General features: G+C 38.9%; 1 protein-coding gene across 1 annotated transcript in view; it reads left to right on the top strand.

Moving 5' to 3' along the window:
- Positions 1–14,613, top strand: part of LOC138567739 (inter-alpha-trypsin inhibitor heavy chain H3-like) — a 475,184-nt gene that overhangs the window by 142,203 nt on the left and 318,368 nt on the right. The window contains exons 6-7 of the mRNA XM_069646218.1: positions 1,011–1,121; positions 1,713–1,838. Coding sequence (XP_069502319.1) covers positions 1,011–1,121; positions 1,713–1,838 — 237 coding nt within the window. The remainder of the gene's footprint in view (positions 1–1,010; positions 1,122–1,712; positions 1,839–14,613) is intronic.

The raw sequence follows: 14,613 nt of genomic DNA on the forward strand, positions 1-14,613 counted from the left end.
CTCACCGCCTCACTTCTAATGCCAGAACAGAACAGATTTCAAGCAGCAACTCCATGGTCGACTTCACTTCTTCCACCTGAGTGCTGGTGTAGGAACAGCCAGCCTCCAAAGTCTTCTCTAAACATAACTTTTGTCAAGGTCGAGACAAATGCTTTATTCTACCACACTGTAATAAAACGACACTTATCAATCAAATGTTAGAGTAAACTTAAATCGGAGTGCTCAACATGAAAAAATGGGGAACCCACTGAAAATGGAGGCAAGCACTTAAAAATAAAACCACTTGTACAATCGAACTAATTTAAGAATTGTTTATTTTATTTGAAAATGTCACACCATGCGAAAACGCCTTGGAGTACTTAAATAACCAGGAATGCTTTCCATGTCCCCCGATGTTCATTGTTCGCCTCCCATTCTTCCTTTTCAATCTCGGGGAATGTTTTCAGCTTTTCCCCATTGGCCTACTTCACTCCCATGCTCCCTTTACTCTTTCCATTCTCCACTTATGTAATCAAACTGTCTTACATCGTTCCCTTTTCCCTCGAATACAATGAAGCAGATTTTCTTCAATGGGGGCATCACAAAATCCCCAGAAATACATAAATATGACCTCAACTCAGTCTCTTCCAGCACGTTGCAAGCAGCTACATATCTTTCAACAGAAATAAACTTTAAGGATGAGAACATGGGCATTACATTCAACACTCAGAAAGGCATATTTGCAATAACATGCTCTGAATTTTCCCTTATATATTGAATGTCTGTGTTTACACTGACACACACAAACATTGCATGGTGCAGGACTGGTTGACACTATTAATATGCATACTCTCCACACTCTTGGAATTGCATCTTCTTTAGGGCTTAAAACGAAACCTCAGTCGTATATCACAATAGTCACATAGTCCTTTCTTTGGACACTGTGAAGGAAACATTGAGAATATTGTGAGCGATGCAATCACATAGCTACATCTTTGAGGTCTAAATATATCTACCATTGAATATTTCAGATCGAAGCAGATATTTATGAGCCTCAAGGCCTTAAATCCTTGGACGCTAAGGGAACTTTCATCACCAACGATTTGCTGCCGGTCATAAAGACCACTTTCTCAGGAAACAAGGTACTGATCCAAATATTGTATTCCTGGTCTTTTATATAGCGTAAACCTAGCTGTGAAGCAATGGTGTATTGCACAACCAGGTGCACAGTTATAGCATAACATGATTTGATATATCTGCCTCCTGTAACCCATGTATGAATTGCAATACCAGGAAGAAGCGTATGTTTGTAACTGGCGCACTGAACTAGCAATGCCATAGTCATGAATATGCAAGGCGGTGTGTTGTACTGATATTTGATAACACTCTGTAGTCAAGAGGAATGTATTAATTACAATTGGGCTGTTTCATCTTATCATGACATGAGCTGTTCTGCATTGATGCAAGAAGAGGCTTATCATGACATGAGCTGTTCTGCATTGATGCAAGAAGAGGCTTATCATGACATGAGCTGTTCTGCATTGATGCAAGAAGAGGCTTATCATGACATGAGCTGTTCTGCATTGATGCAAGAAGAGGCTACCTGTTCTCAATTCTACTTCTGTTGTTGCTCATCATGTTTATAGTACATGCCAAAAACAGATGCATTGACTTTCTTAATAACAAAAGTGGCATGTCACGGATATGACATGATGTTCTGTGTTTTTTTTTAGGGTCATGTATCTTTCAAGCCTACCCTTGACCAACAGCGATCATGTGCAAATTGTTCAACATCACTGTTGGACGGAGACTTCACAATAACATATGATGTGAACAGGGAATCCCCAGCGAATGTACAGGTAAACATTCAGATAATAAATGACTAATGGTTAACTTTGAAATAGGCAGAGCTTAATGCCATTACTATATTATGTTGAACTAGCTGGTGTACGAATAATAATAATAATAATAATAATAATAATAATAATAATAATAATAATAATAATAATAATAACGCCAACGGCACTTGATGCTGAACGTTCGGACAGCAGAGGCACTCCCGCTAAAGTAATACTGATTGTGCCTGTTTTCATCGTTAAGGATGACACGTGGGTTACCTCAGACGATTGTATGAAGCCTGCTATCATAAAATAGGTCGTTGATCAGGATGTTGTTGCAGGTGCCGAGATAGTTGCACCTCCTCGGAGGGAAATAATGGAGGTTTTAGGGATCGTCCCTCTGAGGGAGGGAAGGGGTGGGTCTTCTTCACGGTAGAAACAGGTTTTTGCCTGTAACTGACATAAGGTTTTTGATGCTTAATACAAGATCGCTAGTGAAACACACAGTTGAGGTGGCGACCCATGTAGTAGAATATAGCATTGATGCCTGTGCTGTTACAGAGACGTGAGGCCATAGTACTGCAGCCCCCTCATTGAATCTTGAAATCCCGATGGTTAGGGTATGATAAGATATGATAGGAAGGAGGGGGGGGGTCATTATTAGATTATCACTCACAGTATGGGAAATTAATTGCCATGTTATGGATGAGATTGATATGTTAAAATAGGATTAAATGCAGAAGCAACTATTAATGTTCTTCTGATTTATAGGCCACCTTCTATGTCTGAGGACTTTGTCTCGGGGCTTGCCAGCTTCCTTTCTCCCGCTTGTGAAACTTAATACTAGCTGCCTTGTTCTGGGAGACTTTCATTTTTGTCTGGGGCATGAGGAAGATGATGCTGCTTTAGAGCTCCAAGTAGCATTGTCAGACTTAGGCTTTAATCAAAGGGTTCACTATCCCACTCACTGTTTGGGGCATACCTTGGATTTGGTTCCCACTCACAAGGTTGTTACTAAACACGTCCTGGTGTCACCCTGCCCTTGGTCTGATCACTTCTTTGTGGAATTCACTGTGCAGGCTGAATTCCCTAGGAAAGTAAAGGAAGGAAATGCGTTAGGGGTAAGGACCAGACATTTTAGGAATATTACTGCAGAAAGGATAGAACCCCTTTTATACCCACTGGCTAATCTATCAAGTTTTACATCCTCTGATGAACTGTCAAGGTCTCTTTCATCTAACCTTGATATCATAACTAATACTCTAGCTCCATTAAAAAGGAGAAGACATAGGGAAGGGGAAAATCAATCTATGGTATCCCTGGAATTAAACAAATCATGTAAAGCGCTAAGTACCCTCACCTCAACCACCTCGCCTATACTGCCTATATGTTGGGAACCAGAGTGTTAGACATGTGCAGTACCTGTGAAAATACTGATACCAAAGAGAATCTTGGAAGCAAGATTCCCATTGAGAAAACTATACCTGCACCCAAGGAAATATGGTGGCCATTTGAATGAAGCAAAGCAAATTAATGGTCTAGACGAATGGTGATGTCATCAACCAATCATTGCCAGTATACGTCACACAGAGCTGAGCTGACGTAAATAGCAGAGATGCAGAGACAAGAGAATGCAGATTGTCTGTAAGGCATCAAGAAAGTACCAAGGATAAGTGACATCTCGGGATCGAGGTGAGGAAGTTTATGCCACAGAAACAGATGAAGACATCAAGCTATTTTACACGTGTAGAGATGCAAAAGAAACCCAAGCAGACAAAATAATCTTGAGACTAGCTTTCTAGAGAATAGGTTGCAGCAAACGCCAATATTCCTGGGTCTGTGGTAGCAGCCCAGTCGTTATGGTTAAGTTGCTAAACCCATAGGAAGAGCACTTTCTGGGCAGCTTATAACTTTGCTCCCCCTGGACGAATCCTCACCAAACGTTGCAAGAAAAGTATATGGGCCAATCTGAATTGATTCAGATCGGGGCGGATTTTCACAAAATGTGTGGCAAGATTGGTGGATCGGTCCCGAAAGCGTGCTTTTGTAAATTTGGTGGAAATCTGTCCAGTAGTTTTTTTAAACAACCAAAATGTAGGTCTAAAAAAATGTGTGATATCTATGTCCGCTTTGCTGACACACTTCCCTGTTTGCTCCGTGGACAGGACACCGATTGGCCAGTGGATCTACGTCATGTCCGCAGAGAGCCGATGTGTTCGCTGATTGGCTGGGGTGAAGCGTGAGGTGTGTCACATTCTCTCGATGCACCTGCCATGTTGGATCCACGGACATCTGAGGACAGAACAGCATGGAACTGAGCATAAATCCAATTTTGGGGAGTGTGTTGGTGTGTAGGAATGGTTGGAGAGGGTGGGGGAGTCAGAGATGGGTCAATTGCTGTATTTGTTTAGGTGGGAGAAGGCTGTGATGTGTTCACGGTGTCCGCAGTCACCACGGTTGTCCGCAGACACACTAAACACTGAGCGCACTACTGGCTATTTTACTTTACTATGATTTTGGTTTTGGGTCGTTAGTAGAGCATTGGGTGAAGAGGGTATGTATTGAAGAGTTTGTGCATTGGTTGTAATTATTGTATTAAAATGTTAATTGAAGTGGATAGGTTTTGAGGTGGTTGTTTGGCCGGTGTTTGCTCTCATGGGTGTGTTATGCTGCAGTGGTTACCACATCAATACTCACTCATGTTAGCAAACATTTTGACTGCGGTATGCTGGCTGCTTAGGGGATATGTTTTCAAAAGGTTGTATACGGATTGGACTGATTGGTAGTAGTGTAATAGTGTTTGTAGGATAGTGAGATGATGTGTGTTAGTTTGTTTGTTGGCTTGTGTTCAGAATGTTGGTATTGAAGACTCTAGGCATTTTGGGTTGTATTTATTGGTTAGGTGTTCGTTTGGATGGGTGTGTTATGTTTCGGTGTTTGTGAGTCTAATCATTATATACTTACTGTTTCCTTTGTTTAGGTTGTATGCAGAGTTTTGGCTAGGGCATGCAGTCAAGATTGTAGGGTTTGGCAACAAGCACTGCAGCATAAGATACACATGGAAGGAAACATTTTGGATTGTGGTCTATGGTCAGGTGTTTGCTTGAATGGGTGTTATGCTGTGGTGTTTGTGAGTCCAATCATTATATACTTACTGTTTGATCTTTTGTGGTTGTATGCAGTTTTTTCATGACATGGGCAATTGGAGCAGACATTATTTTTCAATCTCTGTGATAAAAGAAAAAATCACATGTTAGTGTTGGTAGTTTATAATGAGTTATTGCATTGCGTAGTAGACATTTCTGCATTTTGTCGACCCTAGTTAGTACTTCAGAAGTACTATAGTTCAAACCAGTGTACTGTGCAATTTGCTCAGTTCCTGTGTTTGTTCATTAAATCATTGGGTCTGTTGGAAAAAATCCATGCTGGTTTACAAAAAACCTTTCTACGTTATTGTACAATACATTTCTTTGGTTGATTTCAATAGGAGGAATTTAATAGGTGTATGGTTTTTGATTTGGAAGTGATGGTAGTATTGTTGCAATTAGATACCAGTTGGTGTATTCTAATTATTTATTTATTGTTCCATTTTAGTGGTATTCATCTATCTGTTTGCTTGTTGCAGAATTTTGGGGCAGTTAGATACCTGTTGGCATATTCTAACTGTTCATAGTTTTGTTGAAGTTTTGTTGATGTTCATGCACAGATTAGTTATTACATTTTCGTTTTAAGAATATTAAGTAAGCATTTACAAGATTTGCTGGTAATCTCTGTTTTAGAGTAATGGTAGTATCATTCTATTCGAACCATCCAGAATTCTTTTTTTATATATGCAGTGTAGTGACCTGCATTGGTTGTGGCTCCTACGTGGTAGAATATAACTATTGTTGTGAAGGTTTTCTTCCCAAGCGTTACTTGTCCATGCGTGAATCCAGTCAGCTTGCAATTGTAACGTAAAAGCATTACTATTACGTATTTACAATGTGTCTGTATTTGTAAGGTGGAGCGATTATCTGAAATGCAGGTAGTACATAATTTGCCATGGTTTGCATTTTGTACAAGTTGCTGGAATGGAATGGATTCACAGTTAGGTATGGATACATACACAAAGTGTTCATTAGGGACTTGTTCTTGTGCCACATGGCTGCAAAGAGTGCATGTATGTTTCCACATGTATGAAATCTAGAAGATTTCATTTACAGGTATGTTTTTGTTTTCCAGTACTTTTATTAAGTACATTTGACATTTTTGTGGATCTTCTTGTGTGTTTATATTGAATTTGACCATTCCAGCACAGTAGTCCAATTCCTGCCTTATTCCAGACACACTGTAATTGTTGTCAGGATTGTTGGTTGCATTTCTGTGAAGGACTAACATTTGCAAACACAATTGGTCTGTCCTGTGTAAGTAAATGTCAATAATTGGTGGCAATTGGAATAGAATATTGATTTCTACATTTGCATAGCAATTTACTCGAGTTGTATTTGAAAATTTGAATGGACCTAACAGTTCTGTGTCCAAGTCATTTATTGGGAGTGCACCTTGTTTATTTGAAGAGGTAGCTGACTTTGTTTGTGCACTAGATCCTTCTTTGGTTGTGGTCCTTGATGAAGTATTAGCTTCCTTTAATTTCTTTGGAGGAATTGCTGTGAGGTCCTTCATAATTTGAGTCTGAAATAATTTTCTTTTACAAACCTTTGCTTTCTGAGGAACAGGATAGGTTTTTAGATGGGGGCGTAGAGTGAACGCAGTCTATTGTATTCTAGAATGCAAGTTGATTAGAAATAGTCCATCAAGTGTATGTAAGCGAGATAGTGCTACATAGCTCATGCCTTCTTTAAACACTGTGCTATCAATATCTATCAATGCTTTATCTAGGGTAAGACCTTGCTATTTGTGAATGGTGACTGCATATGCTAGAGTTAGAGAAAATTGTTCGCTGCGTTCTCTGCGTACATATATGTCTTTGAAAAGAAGGAAGCGGACTGTTGAGCGTCCTATCCTTTTAACCGCTGATATTTTGTCAAAGAGAATATTGACAAACTGAATGCTGTTGTCACATGGGTATATTTGAAAGCCAACAACTGTACCAAGTGCTCCATTAACTAGTCCTTGGTCTACGTCAAGGTTACGTTTTAGCATTACTCTACAGTTTAAAGATAATTTTAATATTTTCTCCAAACCAACTGTGTTACAGATAGAGTTTTCTAAGGTATTTAGCCTTGTTGTGGCTCGTTGACACATGGGTAGTGTCATACCATGCACTTCCAGTTTGTCTGTGGAGCAAATCTGAACTATTGGTTGCATTTCTTTTTCAACATTGTTTCATTGAATTGTGAACAGCTTGCAAGAGTTGTCATCAAGGTCATACAGTTTACATTTGTGTGTGCTAATTTTTCCATGATATCAGTAGCACATGACTTATGGCCATAGAGCGCATGGATGTGCCTGGTTTTTAATATAGATTGTGCTTCTTGAGATAGTACACTAATTCTAATACTTTTTAAAATGTTGGCGTATGTGATTTCTGCAGACTGACGCATGTTATCAGTTAATTCTTTCTACTGGAAATATTGCCAAAGGTTTACATTTCCTATGCTGCCATGAGTTTTATGGCATAGTTTGTGCCCTAAGGTTTTAAAAATAGGTTCACCTTTAACTGGTGTTAATTGAAGAAGATCTCCGAAAACTATAATGTGTTTTCCTCCAAAGAGTTCTTCATAGTCTGTTTGCAGGCTCATGTAATCTGAGGTGAATGAAGGCTAACATTAAATTGGAAACCATGCTTACCTCATCTATTAGCAGTTCCATTGCAGCATCTGGATAAAGTTTGTGGTAGTCTAGTTTGTTTTGGTGTTCTACTGGAAGGAGTAGTTATCGGTGTAAGGTGGCACCGCCTATGTTGTAGGCAGTTAAACCTCCGGGGGCAGTTACAACAGCTGACATTTTGTTATTTGTCAATTGTTGGAGGAACTTGCTGATGATTTTGATTAAGAATGTTTTGCCTTAACCAGCTTGACCACTCACGTATAGCAGTATAGGTTTGTAGCATTGGCAGGTACAATTATTATTTTTATGCTGCACGCCATGTTCAAGGTGTTTTTGTTATTTCTTGGAAAATGCTACGGTGCTCATTGTTTAGTTGTGATTTTAGTATAGCAAAGTCTTCTGTAGATTGCTCAAACTGACACATGTTTTTTTCTACTTCAGTCATTATTAATTCTTCCTCATTTGCTATTAGTGGCTGTCGAAGTGTTTCTTGGCTTCCTGTTACAGAAGGTTGACTACTGTCAGGAGTGTCCACATCTACTTGTGCCTGGAGTTCTTCTTCGAGTTGCTGTTCATTGTGCAACATTGTTTTGTACTGTGTAAAGTTTACATTTGTTATAGGGCTTTCATTTGCTTTGAAAGCGTCTTCATATGATTCATAGGTATCTAGTAAATCTTCTTCTTTTCTCCATGGTTTAAAAGGTTGTAGCAGGGACATGTAATACAGTTCTTTATGTTGTGGTGTTTTTAATGACAATTTGATATGATTAATTAAGCTTTGTTTGGTAAGTTTCACTAGGCTGCCTTCACAGTTTTCCACTCTGTGTCTACCTTTCTTCTCATCTGTTTTAATATTATTTTTGTATGTGATGTTTTGGGCTCTGTGTTATAGACACATGGTTTCCAAAGTGGTACTTCTGTTTGGGAAGTATGTGTCCAGTGAGTTGTTTTTCAAAATGTCTTGGCTGTTGGGATCGTTTTGCCTATATTTTCTATGTCTTCATTTGATATCAGAACTCTTTTTCTAGATTTAGTAGGACCAAGGCTTAGCCATACTATATTTTTCAATTTTCCATAGAAGGCAGTACCGGTTAAACGGTCTGCAGTTTCATAGCAGCCACATTCTCTATGGGAGATCATTTTTATGCCTAAGCTGGTTTGTCAGATGATATGTCAACCCAGAGGTCTTTGAGCTCTGTTTTTTCTGCTTTGGTTGTGTAGGCTGTGACATATTGTGCAACTGCAGTGGAATTGTCTGCAATGTACTGCACATCTATATTTACATTCCATAGGAGGGCAATTATTGCATTGTAATCATTGATGTATTTTGATCCTTCTGTTCTTTTTATGTAATATGTGTTCTTAGGTGATTTTTCTTTGACACTATGTCTAACTGAAGACATGAAGTTGTTTACTTGACCTGTTGTTGAAACTGGTCTAGGGAAACCAAAGCAGGATTTGGTGTAATAATTCCCTTTGCTTTTATATTTGCAATGACAATACATCCCACATTTGTGTCTTTGGAATTGTAAAATTTGTGCATGAAGGTCACTATGTGTCGTTTGTGAAGGGATGTCACAAGTTACATTTTTTTGCATGAACTGCAAAACAGTGGCAGCACTGTCCTGACCAAATTTAGGAGCATCTTTAATGCACAAAATAATGTGGATGTGTGGTGCTCCTCTGGCTTGGTATTCTTTTCTCAAAAGGAAGTGTTGCACTTCTCAGAGGGAAGGAACAGTTTTATTACGAATGAAGTGTGGCATAGCAATGAAGCGATGATGGAAATATCTTGATACATTTACAGTATCCTGGTGTTTTTATATCTATATTTGTTTTGTTTTTGTTTACTATACGTAGGAAATCATGTATATCTTCCCATGCATACTCTGCACAAGATAATGCCACAAACCATGTGGGTGGGCCAAGGTTTCTTATCATACACCATACATCTGCATTCTGTCAGAACCAGTATTCTTTTATACCACGCATGTTTGCTAAAAGATTTGTAATGCTTGACTGTAAAACCTCATCTTTTTCTTGCACTTTTTGTAGTAATTGTGTAGCTGACATATTTTGAAAATTGGTACCCGATTTTAATGTGTGTGCAACTCCGTAGCATAGAGTTGCTAGTTCACTTTCAAAGAGAAGGTGGAATATGTATTCCACATTTTGTCTGAATCTGGGGTCTTCAGAATACATTTGGGAAGAACAGTATTCTGATGCTGTTATATGTGTGGGTCTTTCATGGTACCTTCCTCCTTTTCTAGGGAAGAGTAGAGGAAAGGCTTGTGCTTCTATACTTTTTTCCCATATGCTGATTGGAGATCCTTTAGCTTGTCGCATTTGGTAAGTTTCCAGTGCATCATCTATGGTGTCTTTAGAGTGTAATGGGTGAATTGTATAATGTTATAAAATATTGGATTCTGTAGCAGGATCTAGAAGTTGAAATTGATCAGTTCCTGACGAGTCTTGAAATATTTTGGTGGTTTCCCTCAGGTTTTCCTCAATATTTATTTCTTTGTAGTATTGTTGTCTTTTAGATATTGCAGGGCTTCTCTAACTTTATATAAGTCCAGGAGTTGTTACAACATTATTTAGTCTTTTGTAGGTACGCCATTTACTACGATAATCCAAGATTGATCTATTGGACTTTGCACTCCCAGAGTGTGTACATTTTCTTTGAGATCTAATGGCAAATAAACTACTTTGCCACAAATGCGCCACAAATGCCTTTCAGTAATTCAGAGGGAGGTAGTTTTGGTGTTTTTGGTTGAACGCGTATTATTGCTTGAAATGGGTGCTCTGTTTGAATTATGATGCTCTCATACAAGTTAATTTGTTGCAGGGGTTTTGGTAGTGGGAATAACTCCAAGTTATTTGTGATAGCACATGACGGTATTTGGTTGTTGTGAAGTTTTGCAGTGCAGTAACTGCAAAGTATTAAGGGGTCAGTAATGTTGTATTTGTTTTCTGCTATAAGATAGAGAGCTAATTGGAACCATTTGGAATCTTAATTGTCTTCTATTTTGTACATTATGTCTACAGTTTTTGTGCTATTCTTATAAAAAGTCCTACAGCAACACACACACACATGGTTTGGTACTTCAGCAGATGTGTTTATAAACTTTAGTATTACTTTTTTGTATGTGTGTAGTAGAAGGCTGCCATCTGTAAAGTTGTTGCTAGTCTGTTGCAAAGCTATTGGATTTTGTGAGTGGCTTTCACTTCCAAAATATTTTCTCTGAATGAGTTCTATTTATTCGAGTAGTTCTTTTGCTGTACCATGTACAAGATTGTTATTTAAATTGGCAAGAGCTAGAGTAGGACTTTTGGCATAGTAGAGTTTATTAAGCAGATTTCTTATAGTTGAATGGTGTGTTGATATCATTTTGATATGGTGGAAGGTGCTTTTGCAAATCGGTCCAGAAATGCAGGCTAATGAATGTCTTTGTAGACCTGTGTATTTTTGCACTGGACTCTATACTTTGTAATAGTTATATTTTGAATTTGTCTTTGCCTTTCACATACTGATTGAGTAACTGGCTAAAGATGTGAAAGATGTTTTGCTTATGTTACACATTGATGTGCAAGGCCATTTGTAGACTGGACGCATTCCTTCAGTGGAATGGAGAGTTCATGCTAAGCTTTCTGGGGATATTATTGTGAGCAGCGTTTCTTGTTCCATGATGGTATTATTACGTTTTTCATACCCTCGTCCAATGCTATGTACATCAATTGGGTTTCTCTGCTTTGCTTCATTGAAATATGTTTCTGTGCTGGTGGTGTGACTGCACTCACCTCCACAGATGTTTGCAAAGCTATCTTTGTTGATATTCCATTAATTGTGAAGTCTTTTTTGTAGTTTAGTTCGTTTTGTTAGTGGTGTCATTCTGTTTAAAACTAAAATAAATAATTTCCTTTTGAGAAGGATTATACTGTCCAGGATTAATTTTCTGCAGTAGGTTTTAACGGTTGTGCATGATTTCTCTCTTTTTTTGATAAGGTTCTGAAGGACTCTGGCAGAACATTTTTTGTAAAATATATTTTTTTGTATGCTTACTTGTGGCTACATCAATATTTATAGGTGCAGTGTTAGCACTAGTGTTAGCTATAGTCTTTTTAATAACTTTCTGTTTAGTTTAACATTTTGAAAGAGGAGGCAAATGTCTTTACTGGAAGCTGCTTTTGTTTCACTTAATGACTGTATTAGCTGTTTTGTTAGAACTTTGTGTATACATTCTGGCAGAAGTGGATGCTTATTTTGGACATTATTATTTTGATTTGGTCTATGTCTGCGTTGTTTTATATGGAGTTGATTTTTGGTAGGCATTCTTTGGGGTCTGTTGGAGAAAAAAAGAAAGTGTGGGTTGGGATGTTGTGCAATGTATGTGTACATTGTGCATGAGTGTCTGAGTATAATGGTAGTAATGTATATGGAGGTGTGTGATTGTACAATGGGCTGTTACTTGAGGTTGGGAAGGCTATTCTCGTATTTGTGTGTTACTATACTGGTGTTCAGATGACAATACAAAGTGTGCACTTGCTGAGGGACAATCAGTAATACTGAATCTTATGCTGCAGGGTTAATACAATTTTTTTTTCTACAATACTAGAATTGTACAGTGTTTCAGTAACAGTTATTATGGCAGTATTGTATTTACTTTTTTGGATGCAAAGAGTAGGTTTCTTCTGAATTCTGGTTCGTACTTCAAACGCTGCAGGTTTTCAGGAGAGTGTTCTTCACTGCAATTATGAAAGAAAGAAGTTAGTAAATATGTGTGTTAAAAGCACTGTTGTTAATATAGACATGCATTTATTTGTTTTTGCAGTAGTGGTGCTTTCTGATAACTGAGCATAGCATGTAGATGTAGTTTCATTTTGTCTATGTGCATTCTGTATATTTTACATATAATCTGTCAGTCAGTTTAACTTACTTTAGAAATTATTACAATAGTAAGCACACAGAGCCATGCTGTTTTAGAATATAAGGATGGCTTTGGAGAAGCTAATTTGAAGATATTTGGAGAAAAATAAGAAAAAAAACACACAAAGTATGAAATAAAAAGTGTTTCTGAAGCATCTTTTTTTTTTTAAAAAAGGCTCTTTTCAGAGCCAAGGGGGAAGTGGGGCACACTATTTAAATTTCCATTCCCCACTCTCAGATTTTACGATTTGTTCGCGGACACCGCGGTTGTGCACGGACACCGCGTCTTACATACAGGGATTTTAAGGCTGAGAGTCATGCAAATGAGAGTTAGCAGGGCAAGGGTCAAATAAGGTTTACTGGGTGTGATGTGTAAGGAGAGACTTTGTCAGAAAGTATTTTTCCTGAGAGGAGAGCAGATAGCTATGGCAGTATCTTTCAGAAGGCAGATTATCTGGATTTTGGGAGACTTTTGGATAAATTGGTTGTAGGTGAATGCAGATCGCTGTGGAGTGGCTGCACATTTTGGATTCCCTCATGTGGAAGTGCACAGGCATGGAGTGCGTGGAATGAAGTGGCTGCATTTGGTACCTCCTTGTGCTACTTTGGTGACAGAGCATCATCCAGGCATTATTATTATTCATTGTGGAGGGAACAAATTACGACATGTCTCTGAAATCTCTTTGCAATTTGCAATGAAAGAAGGACTTGGGAAAGTCATGGACATGTTTCCAAACTGCCGAGTAATTTTTTCTCGTATTGCGCAGAGAAAAATGTGGCTGCGTTCTTCTTCATTTGGTTCACAAATGGAGAAAGTGAGTTGCAATGTGAACAAGGCTGTTGGTGCCTTTTTGAGAGATGCTGGCATGTTCTCTTTTCACAATGAAAATATAATGTTTCGTAGTGCACACATATTTCGCAGAGATAGAGTATGTATTCTTAAATCTATGGAAAAGTATTCTGTTAGCGCCTAGATGCCTCTGAGCTAGGTGCGCTGTATAGATGCTTAAATAAATAAATAAACAAATAAATAAAATCTCACTTATGCTGGCAGATTTTTCTGCAAAAATATACAAAATGCATACAAAATGCATTGCGATTGTTTTTGGAATTATAGCAATCCTTTTTCCAGTAGGTGTTGTCCATTTGAAGCTTTTGAAACGCACAGAAACACCACAAAAAGGCTCTTTTCAGAGCAACCACTTCCTTCTTGAGAAGAGTGCAATGGTTTTGATAGCGCAGCACCCCAAACGTCTGCAGACTTTTAAAAATGCACAGGGCCCTGCAGCATTTCAGTGGCACCTCTATTTTTGAACTGTGAAAGGCGGCTCTGAAAAGAGCTTTTTTTTTGTTTTTGTTGTTTTGCATTTTGTTGGGTTTTTCAGACATGACACATAAGGAAAGGAACGGAAATGAACGGAAGGGAGAGTAAGGAAAGTGCACCAACCATGGAAATAAGAAAGGGCAGATGGAGAGAGGAAGATGCCGCGTGGGCCTTAATCAGGTAGGTGGCAGTCCTTCTCGTGCACCCGGATCGCAGCCTCAAAAGCACTTCGAAGTGTCTCCCCCCTACAGAGTGTTATGTCACAGTACATACCCAATACTGTGCCCCTCGAAAGGTAAGGGTCTACAGCATCACACATGGCTTGCGAGATAGCTGGAGGGATGCGCTGTCCAATAGGAGTGCCTCTTTTGGTGGCAGGAACAGAAACTAAGGATTCTGCAGAGGAACTCAACCTTCTATGTTTATCGCAGGGTACAACCTTACGAATAGCCCCACCGTGGAACGGCTTTAGGTGTCGCTTCATTGAGGTAGCACCGTAGCTGTACAAACCTGGTTTGCCATGACTCAGCACCAACTGGCACTGATCACAGCACACCTTTTTTGCACAAGCTTTCGGTACTCCATCAAGAGTGGCAAACAACCTCCGCACCCAAGATTCACGGTGACTGTTAGTAGTAGGGACTTCCACTACCTCATCCTCATCATCCTCTTCATCCTCCTATGCATCCTCATGCCTGTTCCCCTCTCCAGGCCCTTGGGAAGTTGGCCTTGGTTGAGGGGATGGAGGTGGTGGTGAGGCAGAAGCAACTGTAGCA

The sequence above is a fragment of the Ambystoma mexicanum genome, chromosome 2p (genome assembly GCF_040938575.1).
Source record: "Ambystoma mexicanum isolate Mex_15411 chromosome 2p, UKY_AmexF1_1, whole genome shotgun sequence".
Lineage (NCBI taxonomy): Eukaryota > Metazoa > Chordata > Amphibia > Caudata > Ambystomatidae > Ambystoma > Ambystoma mexicanum.